We start from the raw sequence: 18009 nt of genomic DNA, 5'->3' as shown, positions 1-18009 counted from the left end.
CACAGAGTCTTGCACAGCTGCTTTGAATGTGCTGGGAAGAGGAGGGACTGTTGTGGGGAGGGTCCAGAGGAAATGAAAACATTCCTGCTTGTACAAATAAATACTATTGGAAATAAATACATAAAATAACCAACAGGGGGAAGCAATAAAGCACATCACCCTAAGGAAAAGCGTGAGGGGAGGAATTCAAAACAGCTACATAGAAATTAAAACTGAAGGAAGCAGCACAGTATTAATCGAGTTCAGAGCCTTCTGACTGGGTTAGGCGTCTCTGTGGAGAGAGAAAATGAGTTGCTTATTGTGTAGAGATTGCATTTTTGCAGTCACAGAAGGGATTTACAGACAGATCCCACATATAACTTGAGTATATGTAATATGTATTGCAGAATATTTCTTCAGCAGGCTGGAAAGATACTGGGTGCCATTAAAGATAGGTTGAAGAGTTTACAAGCATTTTTTTATTACTTCAGTGTGATGAACAGGGAGTTCTTCACAAGACACTTGGCTAGCTTGGTATCTCATACTGCTTTCAACAGGCAAAATTTCACTTAGTCACCTAATAATAATGTTGTCATACATCTGAGTTCCCCAGAACATGATCTCTTTTTCTGCTTGGAAATTTTGTGCAAGTGGAAAAGGAGGAATTTAAACATTTCTCCCAGGATTTCTGACTATCATTCAGAGATTCTTATTCCACTATATGGATTAATGACCAAGCCTGAAGACAGAGGAGTCCAAATCCAGGCTTTCTTACGCACTGTTTCCTTGGTATGCTTTTATTGAGATCTTTATTATCTGTGTGTGCTCTGCCAAGCAGTTCTGAGTTGCAGAATTTCAGGGAGCCCAAGGTAACAGGCAGTAGTGCTGGAAAAGCACAGTAGGGCTTGAATGCACTGAAAAATTGCCTGACAGGTGACAGTGTTTGGCCTCCAAGTGAACCATGATGAGCTCTGTGATGTTAACCAGAATGCTGCTTGTGTTGAATGCTAGGTACTAGTTAAGATACTTCTGTTTGATGTGGCCTAATACAACAGGGTTTTGCAGGGTAGGTAAATTCACATATTTTCAGAAGTCAGAATTTGAGGTGAAACATCATACTAACATGTTACAAATTAGTCTATCTGAAGAACGGAGGATGGCAAGGCCAGCCAAGGACCACACCACACCAGCTGGGGCTCAGGCAAGGAAAGTCAGTAAGACTGCCAGGCAAGTCTGTAACTTGAACATGTCTGCAATATGTCCTTTATGGTTATGTCCTCTGGGATTGACAGATCTGGGTTTGGTGTGGTGAGTGGAGCGTTCGCAGCCAGGTGGCAAAGGCAACGAAAGGGGCTTGTTGCAAGGAATGGTTGTCCTTGATGCTCTTCCAGCATAGACCTGAATCTAAAATCCCTCCAGGTTTGCATGCAGCATCACTTTGTTTTTCTTGTCTCTTTTTCCAGAACTGGTCAGGAATGAAGTGCCAATTCAAACTGCTGCGCATGGCTGTTGCCTTGATCTGTAGTAAGTATGATGCACACACAATCCTGTTTTGTTTGTCCTTTTCATAAGAGTTTGTGCTGATTCAGAGAGTTTTGACTTTGCAGCAGGTTTGGTAGGAACTTGCAGCTGGACCTTCTGGCAGCAGACACCACATTGCTGTCAAATGCAGATTTTGGCTTTCAACGCAGGCATTTGTAAATGGTGATTTGTTGTTAGCCAGCATCTGTAGCTTGTGGCGTTTGTGAAGATCTGTGACTTAAATGTCTTTGAATTCACAAACAAGCAGTGCTTCTGTAATGATAATACGTAGGTTTCCCAGAGCAATTCCTATCTGGGATGGCAATGGTTTTATACACATATTAATGAATTATCTTCCAGCCATATCCCTAGGGTGGTGTGATAAAGGAAACTAAGCCATGTATTTATCACAGACAATTGTCTTCAAAGTGTAACGCTTTTTTAAAAATTTATTTTTATTTTATGGGTTTAGTATAAATTTTGGTAGAATATTCCCCCATCTACCTACACTCCCATGAACTAGACCACTTACCAACCACTGTGAAGACCTCACCTCATGTCTGTGCACCACAACCCTCACATAGCCGCAGCTTCCCAGCTTCCCTGTGCTCACCATACAAGGCAGTTTTTCCCTCTCGATTTTTTCAGGGATGCAGCGCTGCCTGCAAGATGGACTTAAGAAGGGGTAGACCTAGGTAATTAATTTACTTTTCCTTCTTTGTTCCAGTGAGCTTTGAATTTGGAAGAGCTGTGTGGCTGCGATTTCACCCCTCTGCTTACCCACCATGCCCACACCCCAGCTTCATGGCTCACCTTGGAGGGGTGATGGTTGGAATCACCCTTGGTGTCATCATCCTGAGGAACTATGAGCAGAGACTCCAAGATCAGACTTTATGGTGGATCTTCCTTTCTATTTATGTCATTTTTGTCTTGTTTGCCATCTTCTGGAACATTTTTGCCTACAGCCTGTTGGATCTAAAGCTACCTCCCCCTCCTTGAAAACACAGGACAGAAAACGCAAGAGTGGAAGTCGGTCAGCTATGTTAAACGAATGAAGATGGAGGATCTATTTTTATATTTAACTTAGGGGAGGATGATTCCTTTGAACAAAAGTGTATGCTGGAGGAGATGCTTAGAGATCTCATGAAAGAATGGGCTGATCAGTTTGTTCACAAATCTAGCAGGTACTGTAATACTGGCTGGCCTGGACCCTGCAGTTTCGCCACTGCCAGGGCTCCCACTGGGCAGCTTGTACCTGGGCACTTATCACTTGGTTTGTTAGCACACATCAATATTTTATATGAAATATTTATATTTTCCAGGTCAGTGCTGGAATTATGGCCAGTTGTTGAACAAATGTCCTCAATGTTACTGAACACTGAAAGGGAAAAAGAGCAGATATTTACTAATTAGAGACTCGCATGGTACTCAACAGGCAGCTTGGGTTTGGTTTCTATGGACACACCTGACTGTTCAGCCATACCAGTGCCACTGTTTAATTACTTGAATGGTTCCTAAGATATTTTAGCCTACAGTGAAACCTGTCTTATGCACCTTTCAAAGCAATCAGCAGAACTTGATCACCCAAAGTGATGGAGACTGCTCTTCAACTTACAGGTCAAATGCTTTGCACTATAAACCTTGGGAATCTTAGAGCGTTGTGGACACCCAGCCAGAGGTGACTCTTACTGTGCATGTTTCACTTGATTTTAATTAATCTACACACACACCCCTCAAGCCTGCTGTGGCTAGAGATTGTGGCTGGGCTTTCTTTTTGGAGGGATGGAGAAAAGGAGGGCAAGTGTTCAACTGTGTTTATCAGCTGACAATCAGGTGCTGTTTTCTTCTTACTCGATTTCTGGCCACATTGATCTAACACCTGGCCTGCAATGAGCTCCTAGCAAGGTTGTCAACTCTTCCAGCAGGTTCTTACTAGAAAAGTAGGACCAGGATCACCTGTAGCAGCATAGGGGTAGTACTATCTAGTCTTTACAGCCATACAGTACATTTGGGGCCAAATCTGTCCACTGAAGTCAGTGGAGTTAAATCAGGTTGTATGTAGCACTGTTTTTCCATTGAAGTGGAAAGAGTGTTACTGTGTTACAGTGATCATTGTGAAACTTGATAAAACTGGTTTTAAAGTGTCTGCTAATTCAAGGATGCCTCTTCCAGAGGCAGTGGATGTTCAGGGGCTCCAAGCAACAGTTAGTTGCAATGATGCCTTTTTCTTTAGCATTGGCCAAGTCCAGGGTTCAGCAATCTGTAAATTGTAGTACAGTCCATACAGTTGTCTGTGTGGACCTGGGGACCAGAGTAGAACTTCTGTAGCACAAGCAGTGCTTATAGGTACTCTTCTCTGTAAGGTGCTTATGTTATTTTGCCTCTCACTTTAGAGAGGTGCCAAACTACAGTTCAGGAATGTGGATGCCCTCCTTTTCTCTCCCCTTTACCCACCTAGTTTGATGGCCTGGATAAAGCAGCCCTAGGAGTCTCTTACAGATTAGCTGCTCTCTTCATTTTTTCTATTTGCATACTGGTGCCCAGGCACCAGCCACCACAGCCTTCCACAGCACATCTCACAGGCACTGTAGCAGTTGTGTTTGCTCTGTAGCAAAATGTCTCTGTATTGTAGGCTTTATTCTCTCAGCTGTGTAATTGGTGCTGCCAGATGATACCACAAACTAGTAGGAGTCTGTCTTTCTAGAGGGGACATTCGCAAGTGCTTATCAGCTGCCCCCTTCTTTGCCTCTTAGGGGAAAAATCTCTCTGGTGTGGAACGGTGAAGTTCTGCTCCCAGAGCAGAACTACTGCTATGCACTAGTAAAACTCCTGTTGCCTAGGGGAAGGGGAGTGGGGGAGAAAATAAATGTTTCTACAGCCTAGAATAAGCCTTACCTGCAAAAGAAACAATTTTTGCCACCTTTGTGCACAGGGATGGGATCTCTGAGGGCAACTGCACCCTCCTTGTTCTGCATGGCTAGTATAGTGCTCATGGGCCCTCGGGTCAAGGGACAAGAGGAAGGGATAAAGGTCAGAGTGCTGTTCATTTTGGAGAAGGGGATGGGTTCCCTGTGCCATTTTACCTCTGCACTTTGGGTCCTAATCAAAGCAGTCATGAGAATTTATATGCATCCTTTCAGGTGCTGGTCCAGTGAGTTTCGTAGCTGTGGAGATCATCTCCCTGGGGAGCAGCAGGCAAGCAGGAGAGCAGGGAGCTGGGAAAACACTGACAGAAGCATGGTTAACATGTAAGGAGGACATTCCTTTCCTCAACTATTGCTAAGCCTTTCTGATTACAGATGCCTTTAAAACAGAGGTGAGCAGAAATGGGAGTTCCCCTGAAGTTTTAGGAAAACTTGGAATATTTTGGTAGAAAATTTCAATCGCAACAAAGCCCAGATTATTTTGCCTATAATTTAACATGGGATAGTATATATTGCATTTTATTTTTTGATTTCTCAACTGAAAGCTACTTAATGCCCATCAGTTTCTCCTCAGGAGAGGTGCCTGTCAGTGGTGTGCTCTGGGGTGAAGCAGCAAGCTACAAGTTCAAGGGTCACCAGTTTCTTCATCAGCCTGACCCTGGGCAACATATCTTTTGCCTCTGTTCAGGAGCAGAAGGGAGCTGAACAGAGTAGTCCAGGCACTCTTCCATAGTTGAACATAGTTTACATGAACTGGTTGAAAACAGCTCTGAGGTTGAGCTTATGAGTTGTTCTTTTACACATTGTTCATCTTTCTGACTTTCATTGTGTCCCCATGCCCTGTCTGAGCAAGTCCAGAGGAAGCCCTGGGGATCAGAAAGGCCCCATAAAAGCAGTACTAGTTTTATTGTGGGTGAAGAAATTAAACTCTCTCATGTTCCTGCTCATCAGAGCTGAAATCTCTCCCTTTGCATAGAGCAGGCTGTACACAGAGCCTGTTGTCTGCTAAGAATCTGTCAGCTCATGGAGTCAGGAGCAGCACAAAGTGCTTAAGCTTTTATAATTATTTTTTTTAATCACTAAAATTACACTGTGAAAACTTGTTATGTTTTTACAGAGTATCAGGAAATCTAGTTATGCTTTCTAGTGTACCCAGGAGTGCCAGAGTGCTGCAGCACCAGAGAGCTAATAGCAACCAGGCTTTTCTTTTACCTCCAGATGTCCTTGAAGCTGCTGGCTTATGTAGGAGATGTAATATTCTCCATCCTGCTCATTTGTGGTTCCAACTTGTCACAGTCAGCAATGTGTTCCTGAAGGAATTGTCCACTGAGGGACGGTTTTTGGTAATTATTTTGTGTTTTTTTCAGCTGCTGCCAGGATTTTACATCAGTTGGGTAAAATGTGAATCTATTGAACCTCATGGATGTGCAGTGCTAGAGCAAAAGGCAAGGAGTGTTACCAATGTACAGATTTGAACAGTGCACATTAGAGGAAGTTATTTCATGGTTGTGTCCTTGAGTGAGGACACAACACCTGGGAGGAAAAAAGCCATTTCTATGCTGGGCTTAGTAAGTATATTGCAGCACTGGTCCAGTGAGTATGGGTTAGGGAGCAGTAATGCAGACTGGGGAAGCCTGAGGTACTGGTGGTAGAGCTCCTTCAGGGACACTGCGGGCAGCGCAGTGATAGCAGAGGTGGGGTCCGGCTCCAAGCCTCTTGCTGATCCCTCGTCCTGGAGGAGAGATGGGAGAAGTGGCTCAGCCAGCCACGGGGAGGAAGGAGGAGGGGGAGACCAGGTAGATCAAAGCCCATGGGGCTTGCAAACTGCACCTTTTATTCTTAGATGCTTGGAGACCTGTAGAGATTAATTTCACACACATCGGTAATAATATAGGAAGGAGGAGGGGGAGGGTTGTAATGGAGTGATGGGAGAGGAGGTTACCAGAAACAGTCTCCGAGTGAGGTGTAGAGGAGTCATAAAAATGCTGTTGGATTTACTTTTGCTGAGTTCTTAAGACAACATCTCATGTCACTTTTCCCCCATCAGTTGATGAGGAATCTTAGCACTTACGTGGCGTGTTGTGGTTCTTGACTACTCGCTCCTTTAGCAGTAGGAAGTATTTTATCAATGGGGAAGGGGGAGGCCTCATTGTCTGAGGGTTGCTGGATTAGAAATAAAGCTCAGGGATACTGTATCCCAAGACCTTGCTCCTTCTGATGGATTATACTGCCCATGTGTTTTAAATCATATTAGATAGTTTCAATTTGAACTGGGGTGTGAAGGATGGAATCTGACACATTCAGAGCTGGTACTAAAATAACCGCTATCTGCTGACCTCAGAAGGCAGCTGCTGGTTTGTGCCAATATTTAATCTCACAGGATCGTGGGTAGGACTTTCACACATACTTCAGTGAGTAAAGAGCTCGGAGTCTTTCTGTTTACATAGGCTCAAGCTCAGCTCAGCTGCTTTGGAACCCCCATCCACTGGCTTTGCTCGAAGTGGAACTGGAGAATATGGATGCAGTTCAACACCAGCAACCTCTGGAGGTAAACTGGGATCTAGAGAAGAAAGGCCAGCACCTCTGGGGTTTTAGCCTCTTTGAATATTGCTGCTGTCTGTTTCTTTTATAGTAGTGGCTGCTCTGCAGTGCTCTGTGATACAACTCAAAAACTCCTTCCGCAATCACTGATGCTGAGAGCTGGTTATAAAGGAAAACAGTGCATTTGCAGCATTATAAAGAAAGAATCACGCATAAGACAGAAGCCATGCTTGTTTAAAGGTAAATGTATTTTTAATGTCACCATTAATCTTTGGTTTTTAATTGGAAAAAGCTTTCTAATGAGGTATTTCTGAAATGCCAGTAGTAGTAGTAGTACAGAAAATCTATGTTTCAGGGTACTTTACAACACAGAGCACAAAATATCCCCTAGGCCTGATTTAAGTAGCAAAAGTACCTTAATTTCCAGTGAGCTTAATAGATACGTTAGTCAGTGACTGTCTCCTGACTCCCCCACAGTGTCTGTTTAGTTTGCAAATAAAGCTAGATTTATGCAGCTTTTCTTTTGCTTATACTACTAATGCTAACAACACATCCAAGTGTTAAACACTAAGCACTAAACAATGTAATTTTCTGCCTTAAAATCCTGAACAAATGATACTTTCCCGTTAAGGGCTAGTAAAACAAAATGATATTTGCAAGGTAAGATGCTATGGTACATTTCCAAATATTTTTGTATTGTGTATATTCTGTATATTTTTGTTGTAACAATATTATTTGAGCGCAGAATCCATTAAATTTTTTGTTGGTGTTTTTCTCTCTCTCTCTTTTTTTTTTTTAAATAAATTGAGCTGTTCTACATCGTATGCCAAAAAACAACCAAGAAAAAACTTCCAAAGACAGTTTTGTAAGTTTGTCTACAGTTAACAGAGTACTTAACATAAGAGCAATTGCTTTTGAGCTCTGCAGTGTAATCTTTTAATAGTGGCATTGATAACTCATTTTTATGTCTTTCTAAAAGTGTCTATCTGAAAGATAAAGGGGAGAGTGAACTGCTGCTTTATTTCTCCATGAGATATAACAGGGATGCAGAATCGGGTTGGGACTTGTATTGAAATACAGGTCTTGTCCCACCATTTGATGACTGACGCTTTAGTGCAATAATGACCTCAGAACTGTGGGGAAGCTGATGGCCGAGTACATCATTAGAGCATTTACAATTTGTTATTGGAGTGGAGGGTTGTTCTTTTTTAACATCAGTCTCTACCGAATGTCTTAACATTTCGGAGGAAATACATTCTTGCCTCTTGAATCAGTAGCGGGAACAACATATCCAGGAAGTTCTGCAGCAAACCTCCAACTGATTTAGTTATTTTGAGATAACTAAAATAAAACTCCTTCCATCAATGTGGAAGGGGGAGGCTTATTCTGAAAAATATCTTTGTGGTTTTGTTGGGCAACAACGGGTTAAAGCGTAACTTAAAAGAAATGAAGATGTAACTAGCAGCAGTTCCTGTCAGATGTTACTCCTAAGGGGAAGCAGATCACTGCTGCCATATGTGGGACTTGGCTCTTGCTTGTTTTCTGCACTTAACTGAGCTTTTAGAGACACTTAAATCTCTTCATTCACTAGCTGAGGACTTCCAGCAAGAAGGTAAGGTGGGTTTTGTCGTTTTTTGTCAGTGTTATACAGGCAGTGTTACTGTCTGCTAGCACCATACATTTTTCTTGCTGGGTAAAATAATTTTAGAAAGGCAAACTGAAGGACAGAAATACTGCCACTTGCAGCATATCTCTCACAGAGAAGGAGCCAAAAGCTGGCAGCCTTGATCACACAAACTCATGAAACTCATTATAACTTTATTCCTGTAACTCCGATCATATTCTGTATAGTAAGCATTGCTCATAAGTGTCAGAAAGAGAAATACTAGTTTCTCTTTAGTGGCTTATATGCCACTTCTCTTGGGGGTAAAGACAGGGGGAACCCCCAAAGCACAAACTAGACCCTGATCTTTCAGACTGCAGGTCTGTAGCAGTTAAATCTAAACTTGCATTCTTAACATAGGCCTGGGGGATTGTATGTTGGTTGGGTTTGGGGAGTTTTGTTTGTTGTTTCGGTTTGCTGTTTGCTTTTTTCCCCCTGAAGGTTTTTAAATCAGACCCTTAAAACTACAGTAAAAATCTTCCAGGTTTGCAAATTAAGTGCACATCTCAGCATCTTCTGACCTTTTGTATGCTTCATCCTGAGCATTAAATAGCTGATGACTGGAGGAAGTCGTGTCTAATACTCTCCAGGCATTCGTGTAGTTAAACAGCTGCTTCTGCATTATTTATTATGCTTTTGTTTAATTTCCTTTAGTTTTGTTTTTAAAAATAGAATTTATAATGGGAAGACGCCAGTAAAACCTGGAAATTAATGAACTACCAGGGTATATTGCAGTGTGTGTGTGTGTGTGTGTGTGTGTGTACTTGTCAGCATCTTAATAGTTAGGAAACTGAGTGGCAAAGTCACTGCAAAGCCAGCAGAAATGAGATGATGTTAAAACAGAGGCTGCAGAAAGTAAGAAATCATGTTTTTTATAATGCCAGCCATCCTTCGGTGGTGGGAAAATTCAGGAAAAGGAACTTTCACCAGAAGCAGCTGTGACTGAAGCTGTGCAGGTGTAACAGTACAAATTCAGCAGGACTGATACCGAACAACGCGTTACCTTGGAGAGGAGAAGCCCTAACAAGACTAAGCAGAGTTTTACAGTTAAGGTTAAAAATACCAGATTTTGAAGAGTGATTTATGATAACTTACCTAGCAAACAAAACAAGAATCTTAGTTGAAGTGTAGTACAGGTCACAGGATAATAGGATAATTCAGGTTATGAGGGACCTCAGATCTCTAGTCCACCCTTAGCTAAGGGGTAATGCGCGCTGTTCAGTGCTTCAGCCAGTTTATTCTTAAAAACTTCCAGGGATGAAGACTGCGCAAAACAACTGCAGTTGCATCTCAGGAAGTTTATCACCACCGGCACTGCTGTGCCTGGGACTGACCTATTCTGCATGTATTGAGGCCAGCGCACAGAACACCCAGCCCAACTCCTGCCTAGGTGCGGGAACAAGGAACACGCCAGGTTAGCGGGATGACTTCCTATGCTCCTACCGGATCACAGCTACCTCTTCTTCACATCCAACTTCTGTTTTAGTTTATTTTTTTGAGCACTGACCTATTCCCTGCCTCCTGATCAGGCAAAATACTAAACGATCAGTGCTCTAACTTTGTTAAAAATGTAGAAGAGTGACATAGGGTGACATGTTTAATTGAGTGGTGCCGCTTTGCTCACTCATGAATATCCTGAAGGAAAGTGTTGTTACTCCTTAGAGCTCCTGAAAATGAGAAAATAGAGGGTTTTCTTTCAGATTACTTTTATTTTCTTCTCTGACCTGCCCGTATATGTTACATGTCACCTTGGGTGTCAACGTGACACTTCCTGCACATTACACTAGCAGCTCCCCTGTGTTGTGTGAATAAAGGATTTTAAACAGGAGACATTGAGGACAACACTTATTTGTAATTTAATGTAGGCACACTATTACAGACTTGAATGTGTTTTATTGTAAACCTTATTATAGGTTCAACACAGTGGTGTCACAGGAAAGCACTCAACTTTTATCATCACAGTACAGAGCGCTGGCAGAACAGTCAGTCAAATTAACTGCATTAGTAAGACGCTGTTAGTGTTTCAGGAAGAGTTGTTCTAACACACCCAGAGTTCGGCATTCAAACACTCTCTGCCGTAAAGGAAAGCAACAGGGAGTTTTGCTTGTATCAGGTTTACAGAAATAGTCCTCCTTTAAGGGTCAATCAGAGGCTCGTAAGTTTTGATTCCAGCTGTAGCCAAAGATTTTCTTCAAGTATTCTGCTGTCTAAATGTCTTATGATATGGGTAAGAACTCATTGCTGAAATATAAGGAAATGTTTTAAAGCCTGAATAATTAACTTGGGAACTTAGTTTACTTCAATTTCTGAAGAAGTTTCTATTAATTTAAAGTTAGTATTTAATCTGTAAAACTTCCAGGTTTAATTCTCCATGACTGAAAACCAGATGATTATTTACAGTTATGCAAAATGGGTACCAGGAACATACAAAGAAGGTCTTGATCACAATGCAAACTAATCAAGAAGGGGGTTCATCAAATAGCCTGGGAATTTACCACATCTGTCCAGTGTACGTACATACATACATACAAACTGATTCCCAAAACTGTTCAGTCTTAAGGCCATTCTGTTTCATACCGATTAACAACTTGTTTTATCTAATAACAGCAGAACAAACTGCCAGTTTGAAAGTAGAATGTGGAAACTAGCTACAGGCTTGTTATCTATGTTCTCTTATATAAACAAATATGATTAATTCATTTACTATGATTTATCCACATGTTTGTGCTTCTTTATATATTAAAACAAAAGTAACCATACCTTAATGATTAGACATAATCATTGTAAAGATATTTAAAATACTTAAAACACTGAAATGCTTGCCAGGTAAGGGATCTGGTGGTTGGGGGTTTTTGTGTGCAATGACTGTAAAAACCAAGTGGCATGATTTCCTCAGAAAAGGAACAAGTCATTTTGAGAACCTGCTAAGCACTGAAAATTATGCAGGAGTTTGTATGATCTGATATTTACGCATTAAAAAGGCTCACACTGCTTTGTCTAAAAGAGAAAAGGCAGATGAAACTGCAACTCAGGCTTGACTTAGGTAATACTTTTAAATATAAATTAAAAATCCTGCCATAGTGAAACTAAGCTGCACAGAAGAAATTAATGATTTATACAACACTCTCAAATGAGTACAGAAAAATTAAGATAATTTTAAGCCACTGATGTTTCTCTCATGAATTCCTCAAGGACGGTCACTACGTTTCTGGCTTCTGGCATTTCTGCATGTTCTACTTTAACAATCTTCAAAAGGATGTCTCCACTGCCACAGTTCTTTAAAAACATGTAACACTTGAACAAGGCATAGTGGTTCATTTCAGCCTGGCGGATATACCTCTTCAGGTTGTTAATGTCTTGTATAGCCTGGGAAAAGAGTAACAGCGTTTCCTTATCCTTCTACATGGACAGAAAATGTTCTATCAAGTGGAAAAAAAGTGAAGGAAGAATAGTAGGAGAAGCAGAAGCATTCCCTGCAGGGATTTTACATTACTACTCAAGCGTGATGTAAGAATTGAGTACTGTCTTTGATGCATATTACCAGTGCTGCTGTAACAATGCAAAATGTGTGGATACCACAACTTGGTACGTCCAAATTTGAAGCAAGAGTTCTCCTATTACGACAGACCACCTAAGAACTGTTAACTACTGAATGTTACCAATCACGATATTGTGTGTGCGCAGCTCAAATTTACAGTGTTTTAAGAAAAAAAGTGTGCTTTATTTTAAATATGAGAAACTGCCTTTGAAGCACTCACTAAAGCAACTTCTACACTACTTTACATTCTGGTCTTGTCAACTACAGTAAGCCAGTTCTCAACTTAAACTTCATTTTTTTATTTTCATTTTTGATTTGATGATCAAAGTTGATGATATTCAGACGTCATAAATAACCTAAAACTTTTCCTTGCTGCAAAAAGAGTATTTGCTCCCTCGTTATTTTGCTTCTCTTTAACATATACGAACACGTACCTTCAATTTAAAGTTTTCCAAAATCTGCCGGAAGAGAAATGGATTTCCACCTTCAGCACCATTCACAAAAGCTTGCATCCAGTCCTCACAGAATCTGTTGCTTGCTGTTCAGGAACACAGAGAAGAGATGAGAAAAGGTAAATGAGCTCAACATAAACATATAGCTGCACTCACCTGGTTTAAACCCCCTCACATAACAACTGATAATAGCATACTTGGGCCAGGATGTAAGTCTTAAGAAAAAAAGAAATAAATGTGGAAAAGAAAGGGAAACACAGCTACAGTGATTACGTGAAATTCTGTCCTGATTGTTGAATTCCATTTGTTAAAAATACACGGGGGAAAAAAACCCACAGCATTTTGCAGCTTCCCTGAGGCATACGAGTTGCTAGTTTCATGGTGTGCAACCTAAATGCACTGTGGATTTTATTATCACAATTTTCAAACCACAGTTCCAGCATGTCTGGTGAAACAAACTACTCTGCTGCCTCATAGGAAAACAGCTGTTCTAGTTTCCAGCTAGAATCCAAACTTCCTAGGCATGAACTTTTGGGCTTCTGAACATCCTCAGCTACCTCTGGTGTCCACAGCTCGGCACTTGATGGATACAAGTAACAGGAAGAAGTATTCACAGCTGTAATCTCACCTGCATTATGCAACTGAGGCTGAGGTCCACTACAGTCTATAATCATTGACTTGTGCTGTTCTTCAGTCATGGCAATACACAAGGAGGTCATTGTGCCTTCCTGAACAAGTCCTTGGAGGCTGGCAGCTGCCAGAAACCTGACACAAAAAGCCCTTGTGAACTGCTTGCTTCTTTACAATTCCTGAACAGCAAGAACAGGAGGCTGTCATACAAAAAAGCCGTTACTCACAGGTTCCTTGGTCTCAAAGTATTTTTACCTGCTGATGTCTTTTTCTGTTCTTTCATCTGCGTTTTTAACTTCTACAGGAGTATAACTCAAAGCCTTAAAACAAACAAAAAAAGAAGGAAAAAGCTGATACAACTTTGCTATTCTGTTGCTATACTGCAGTTACTAGCAATAAATGCATAATGTGGTACTTAAAAAATTGTTCTTTTCAGAGAAAGAGCAGAAGCTAAGGGAATACTCCACATTATAGTCATCACAGCTGGCTTTGTGCTCAGAAGAAATATATCAGTTATACTCTCTTAGCAATTCCATCCAAAGCCTCCTCAAACTCAGGGACTAGAGCTAGGATTAATTTCTTTCCTGTTTCCAGTGAATTACATGAGGCACATAGGCAATGTAACATCCCTTTTGGTTCAGAGAAATTTTAGCAGGGACAGCTTTCTCATGCTGTTTCTAATTTCTTCATTCTAATTTCAACTTGGACACTACTACGTAATTTAAAATTAGTTAATTATAAAAATTGATAGAAGAAATTGCAACAGGCTTCCTTAGCAATAGAGCAGGGGAAAACTACTTGCCCTGGATTAAGAAAAGTTGTTCTTCATTTACTCCTTGCTGGGAAAGCAAACATCAAACATTTTAAACATGTTGGAATCGCTGAGACGCCTTCTGAAACTTTTTTAGTTATGCAGTTGGAAATACACTTACAGCATGTAACAAGAAGGCAAGTTTCTCCTGGAAGAGCTGTACCACTCTCTGAATAGGGCATATAGCATTCTCAAACCAGCTTCGCAAGTAGGGGTTAACGTAGGTCTCCCAGGGGTTTTGCTGTAACAAGTTGAAACAATAAAACTTTAACTACAAATTACATTTCTATGCAAATAGAAGCCTATTAATAATCTATTCAGCCTAAGATATTTGGATGTCAAAGCCACCACGGTGAACTATGATGATGAATTTGACATTTAAAGCCATGCTTTATCAGCAATGAAGGGCTTCATTTTTTAAGAACAGAACTGTAATATTATGGTGTATACTGAGCAAAGACCATGCAACAGCAGACAGGATGAGGAGACTCAAACCACATAGCTTCCATTAGAAAAACTGTGACAAGAAAACCACGAAAAATCTTTCCTTAATATTCAGAAGTGGTAAGAATCTATGTGGACGTTGATAACTCTCCTGGAGACCATTACTTTTCATTAGTCATTCTCCTCTCTGAATCCAATGGCAAGTAACCTTTAACAGATTTATGACTGGCACAAGAAAGTCCCGTCCCTGCGCCTCCCCTTTTTTTTCCTCTTTTGACTTCTATCATTGATAGCACTTTAGACATTCACTGTCACCACAGTAAATCACCTCTCTCACAGTGTTTCACACTGGTACTTAAAACACCTAATGTCTCTATAGACTAAATCTTCCAGATTGTCTTAGTAACTAATTTGCATAAATAGTGATTTTCACCACTTAAAGAAGTTAGGCCTTACCTCCAAATCAAGGTTTATCTTCAGACTTCGAATGTATTTGTCCAGCTCAAGTCTGAAAGTATCTTCTTAAGGAAAATAAGTTGCGTCAGTTAAGACCTGCATTTTTCCCTTTCAGTATATGGCGGTTACCAGCGTTTTCAGTTACTGGAAAGTGTGTACAAACGAGCTGATTTCAAGCAGGAAACATAATTTTTACATCATCTCCATCTCCACACAGATAAAGAAAATTAAAGGTAAGGATATAGTTCCAGACCTTTCTCTGAGCCACCTAAGAAACAAACCACGTATTCTGGAGCATTGATGTCTGATTCCAGTGTTGCCATTTCTAGATTTTCTTGTTGGAAACGACAGTAATAACAACCAACTTTATATTCTGGTATGCTATGCAGAAAAAAAAATATTGTTAAAGATACATCACAATAAGTAAGTGAAAAAAGCAGACACACGTGATTTCTGTAAAGAACTTTCACCGGCTAGCACTGGTGGCTCCTGTGGTCATATATAGAGCTCTTTGACCTTCTTTTTTCCTCTATGGCACGATCACAGTAGTTTAAAAGGAAATAGACACAAACGCATGTAGTATCTTAAATATTGAAACAGTAAACTATTTACTGCAGTATTTTTCACAACACTACCTAGAAAGAGGAAAGTGCCACTGCATAAAGCTGTTACTAACAGCAGCAATAAGGCTGAAAACATGGAATCAGGATTAAACCTAAGCGCAGCAGCAGATGGCAAGATACGCAATGCTGCCAATGTTGCTTACAGTTTCTCATTCACAAATAATTTTAAAAATTTACCTCAGTCCCACTGACACTACATTCCCCATTCCTTCGAACAGGGCTCCTTTAGTAAGACGCTTAGCGATAAAACTGCGCAACTCAGTCTCTGCTTCAGATGGCAAGTTAGTGTCCAGCAAGGAGAGGCTTTCAAAAACAAGAATAAATAGTTAGCAAAAAGTTAAGTGTTACTGTTTTGTTTCTTTGAACAAGCACAGAACCACCTGCTTCTAGATGGGGGCCCGCTAGGATCCTTCTCTGGCCTACAACTAAGTTGCTCTGCGACTACTGGCCCATCAGAAATGCACTCCGTGGTTTGCCTGCCAGACCAACGCCTGGAGCTGCGGTGTCAGCTGATGCTGAACTTCTCAGCAGTTACGAACCAGTCACTGCCCCTCTCTGTTCCTGTGTTTCCCCAATTGTAATACAGAACCACAACTCCATTACAGAGCTTGTGGGAAAATGTCCATTTAAAATTGTTTAATAAATTTGATTTACCTACTATCTACATGAAGACTTAAGTCAATACAGGAATGTTAAGTAGCAAAGAAAACAGTTTAATTCACAGATGGTAGTTTAAGACATTATTTGAGCTCTGTAGTTGTGTCCATCCCCTAGGTATTCCAGGAGAAGCACCCGAGGGACTTCAGCATGCTTTCATGGAGGTTTCTGCTTTGAAGGGGCTTCAATATACTTGCTTACTGTTCACCTAACAGCAATATGGTAAAGACTTTAAAGCGAGGTGGTAAGGGCAATGATGCTGTCCCGCAGGTTGGCTTTACCTGAAGTCTTCGCCGGAGGGTGTCTCTGCCCCCGCGCTGCCGGGGCTGCCATCGGCGCTGCCACCCGCGCTGCCCCCCGCCTGCTGCCAGCACCTGAAAGTCAGGCCCTGGCATCACCCGTTCCAGTCTCAGCACACAGCACAGGGAGGGGACCGCAGCAGGGAAAGGTATATGGCCTTAACCGTTTTAAAGCAGGAGCTGGGAATCGGGACGTTATGGGAGGAAAAAACTCTCGGGGGGGGGCGGGGAATAAAGCGAATTCCAGCATCTGGGAACTGGCCAGGCCTGGAAAGGGCGCGCACCCCCCGGCCGGCCCCGGCTGGCGGCCCGCTCACCTGCAGCTCCGGTAGCTGTACAGGCTGTGGTAGGTGCTGCCGTGCCGCTCCGGCCGCCGCTCCTCGCCCGCGCCGCCGCCCTCCTCACTGCTCTCCAGCTCCCGCTCGTCGCCGTCCGGCAGCGCCGGCAGCATCGCGCCGCCCGCTCCCCGCCGCCGCCACGGCCTCGCCTCGCCCCGCCGCCCCGGACCCGGCGCTGCCCCCGCCCCGCGGGCAGGGCAGGGCAGGGCGGGCGCAGCGGCAGCTCCTCCCCGGCCCCCGCTGGGTGCAGCCGCCGGCGTGGGCCGGCCGCGCCCGCTGCCCGGCCCCGGGGAGGCGAGCGGGGCGACGGGGCCGCGCTCAGGGGCCCGAGCCGCGCCGGGCACTGCCAGCAGGCCGCGTCCGCAGCCGGGGCGCAGCCGCACGCACCGCGCCGGGGCGGCCTGCGCTGCTGCAGCGCCGCAGTGTAACGCACTGGAGAAAGCAACGTGGAGCGGTGGTAGCGGTGTCGGTACAGGTCACCCTTCAGCAGCTGTTCGCTGACTCGATGGCAGGACCCGCTCAAATCACATTTGACAGGATTAGCTGTGTCACGTTTTTAAAAAGCCTACTCTTGTTTCTGAAATACTTTTTTTCCCCTGTTAAAACAGTACATTTGTTAGCTCAGCCCCGTGACAGGCAGTTCTCGCAGCCCAGCCCCGCGGGTGGGGAGCTGCTCTCCCCACCAACCTGCGGCAGGGCCGCTGCAGGAAGCCTACAGGTCTGGGCACTCCAGAGCCAGAAGTGTATGGAGGCTGACAAGCACCCCAATGGGATGTAACGGGGCGCAGGCACGGGAGGCTCTGCAGGGCAAAGCCAACTTTACAGTGCTCCCGGAGCACCATGCTCCCCCACACCTCAAGGCCTCCCCATCAACGAGCCACCTACATGGACACAGGTGATAACCACCAAAACACTGCGCAGAGCGGCCTGTTGAAGGGATACAGGCCGCTTGCCCCCTCAGCTGTCGTGGGGAAAAAAACCCAATTTCTCCTTCACATTAAACGTGGAGACAAGAAACCCTGCCAGGTGCCTCAGAAACCCCAACCCGCGGTAGCGCCTGAAACAAAATGGCGGCGGCGCGCCACCGCGAGGCACGATGGGAGCGGCCGAGAGGCGGCCGGGACCGCCGGGAG

At 43.1% G+C, this 18009-nt stretch overlaps 2 protein-coding genes across 3 annotated transcripts in view; one reads left to right on the top strand and one right to left on the bottom strand.

Moving 5' to 3' along the window:
* Positions 1-10350, top strand: part of RHBDL3 (rhomboid like 3) — a 73101-nt gene extending 62751 nt beyond the window's left edge. Inside the window, exons 9-10 of the mRNA XM_056341677.1 lie at positions 1443-1503; positions 2228-10350. Of these exons, the coding sequence (XP_056197652.1) occupies positions 1443-1503; positions 2228-2499 (333 nt within the window). The 3' untranslated portion in view covers positions 2500-10350. The remainder of the gene's footprint in view (positions 1-1442; positions 1504-2227) is intronic.
* Positions 10351-10501: 151 nt separating this feature from the next.
* On the bottom strand, positions 10502-17893 carry C1H17orf75 (chromosome 1 C17orf75 homolog). Of its 2 annotated transcripts, XM_056341795.1 has the most exons (10): positions 16856-17893; positions 16521-16613; positions 15760-15885; positions 15203-15340; positions 14960-15017; positions 14181-14300; positions 13504-13568; positions 13247-13383; positions 12601-12704; positions 10502-11994 (listed from the first exon to the last, which is right to left on the bottom strand). In XM_056341795.1, exons 1-10 carry the CDS (start codon positions 16987-16989, stop codon positions 11785-11787), a joined length of 1185 nt encoding a protein of 394 aa, XP_056197770.1. In that variant the 5' UTR covers positions 16990-17893; the 3' UTR covers positions 10502-11784. The 2 variants fall into 2 exon arrangements, with proteins under 2 accessions (XP_056197770.1, XP_056197850.1); XM_056341875.1 differs by lacking the exon at positions 16521-16613.
* Between the last annotated feature and the right edge of the window lie 116 nt (positions 17894-18009).

The sequence above is a fragment of the Falco biarmicus genome, chromosome 1 (assembly GCF_023638135.1).
Source record: "Falco biarmicus isolate bFalBia1 chromosome 1, bFalBia1.pri, whole genome shotgun sequence".
Classification (NCBI taxonomy): Eukaryota; Metazoa; Chordata; class Aves; order Falconiformes; family Falconidae; genus Falco; species Falco biarmicus.
This window is presented reverse-complemented; position numbering and strand designations above follow the sequence as displayed.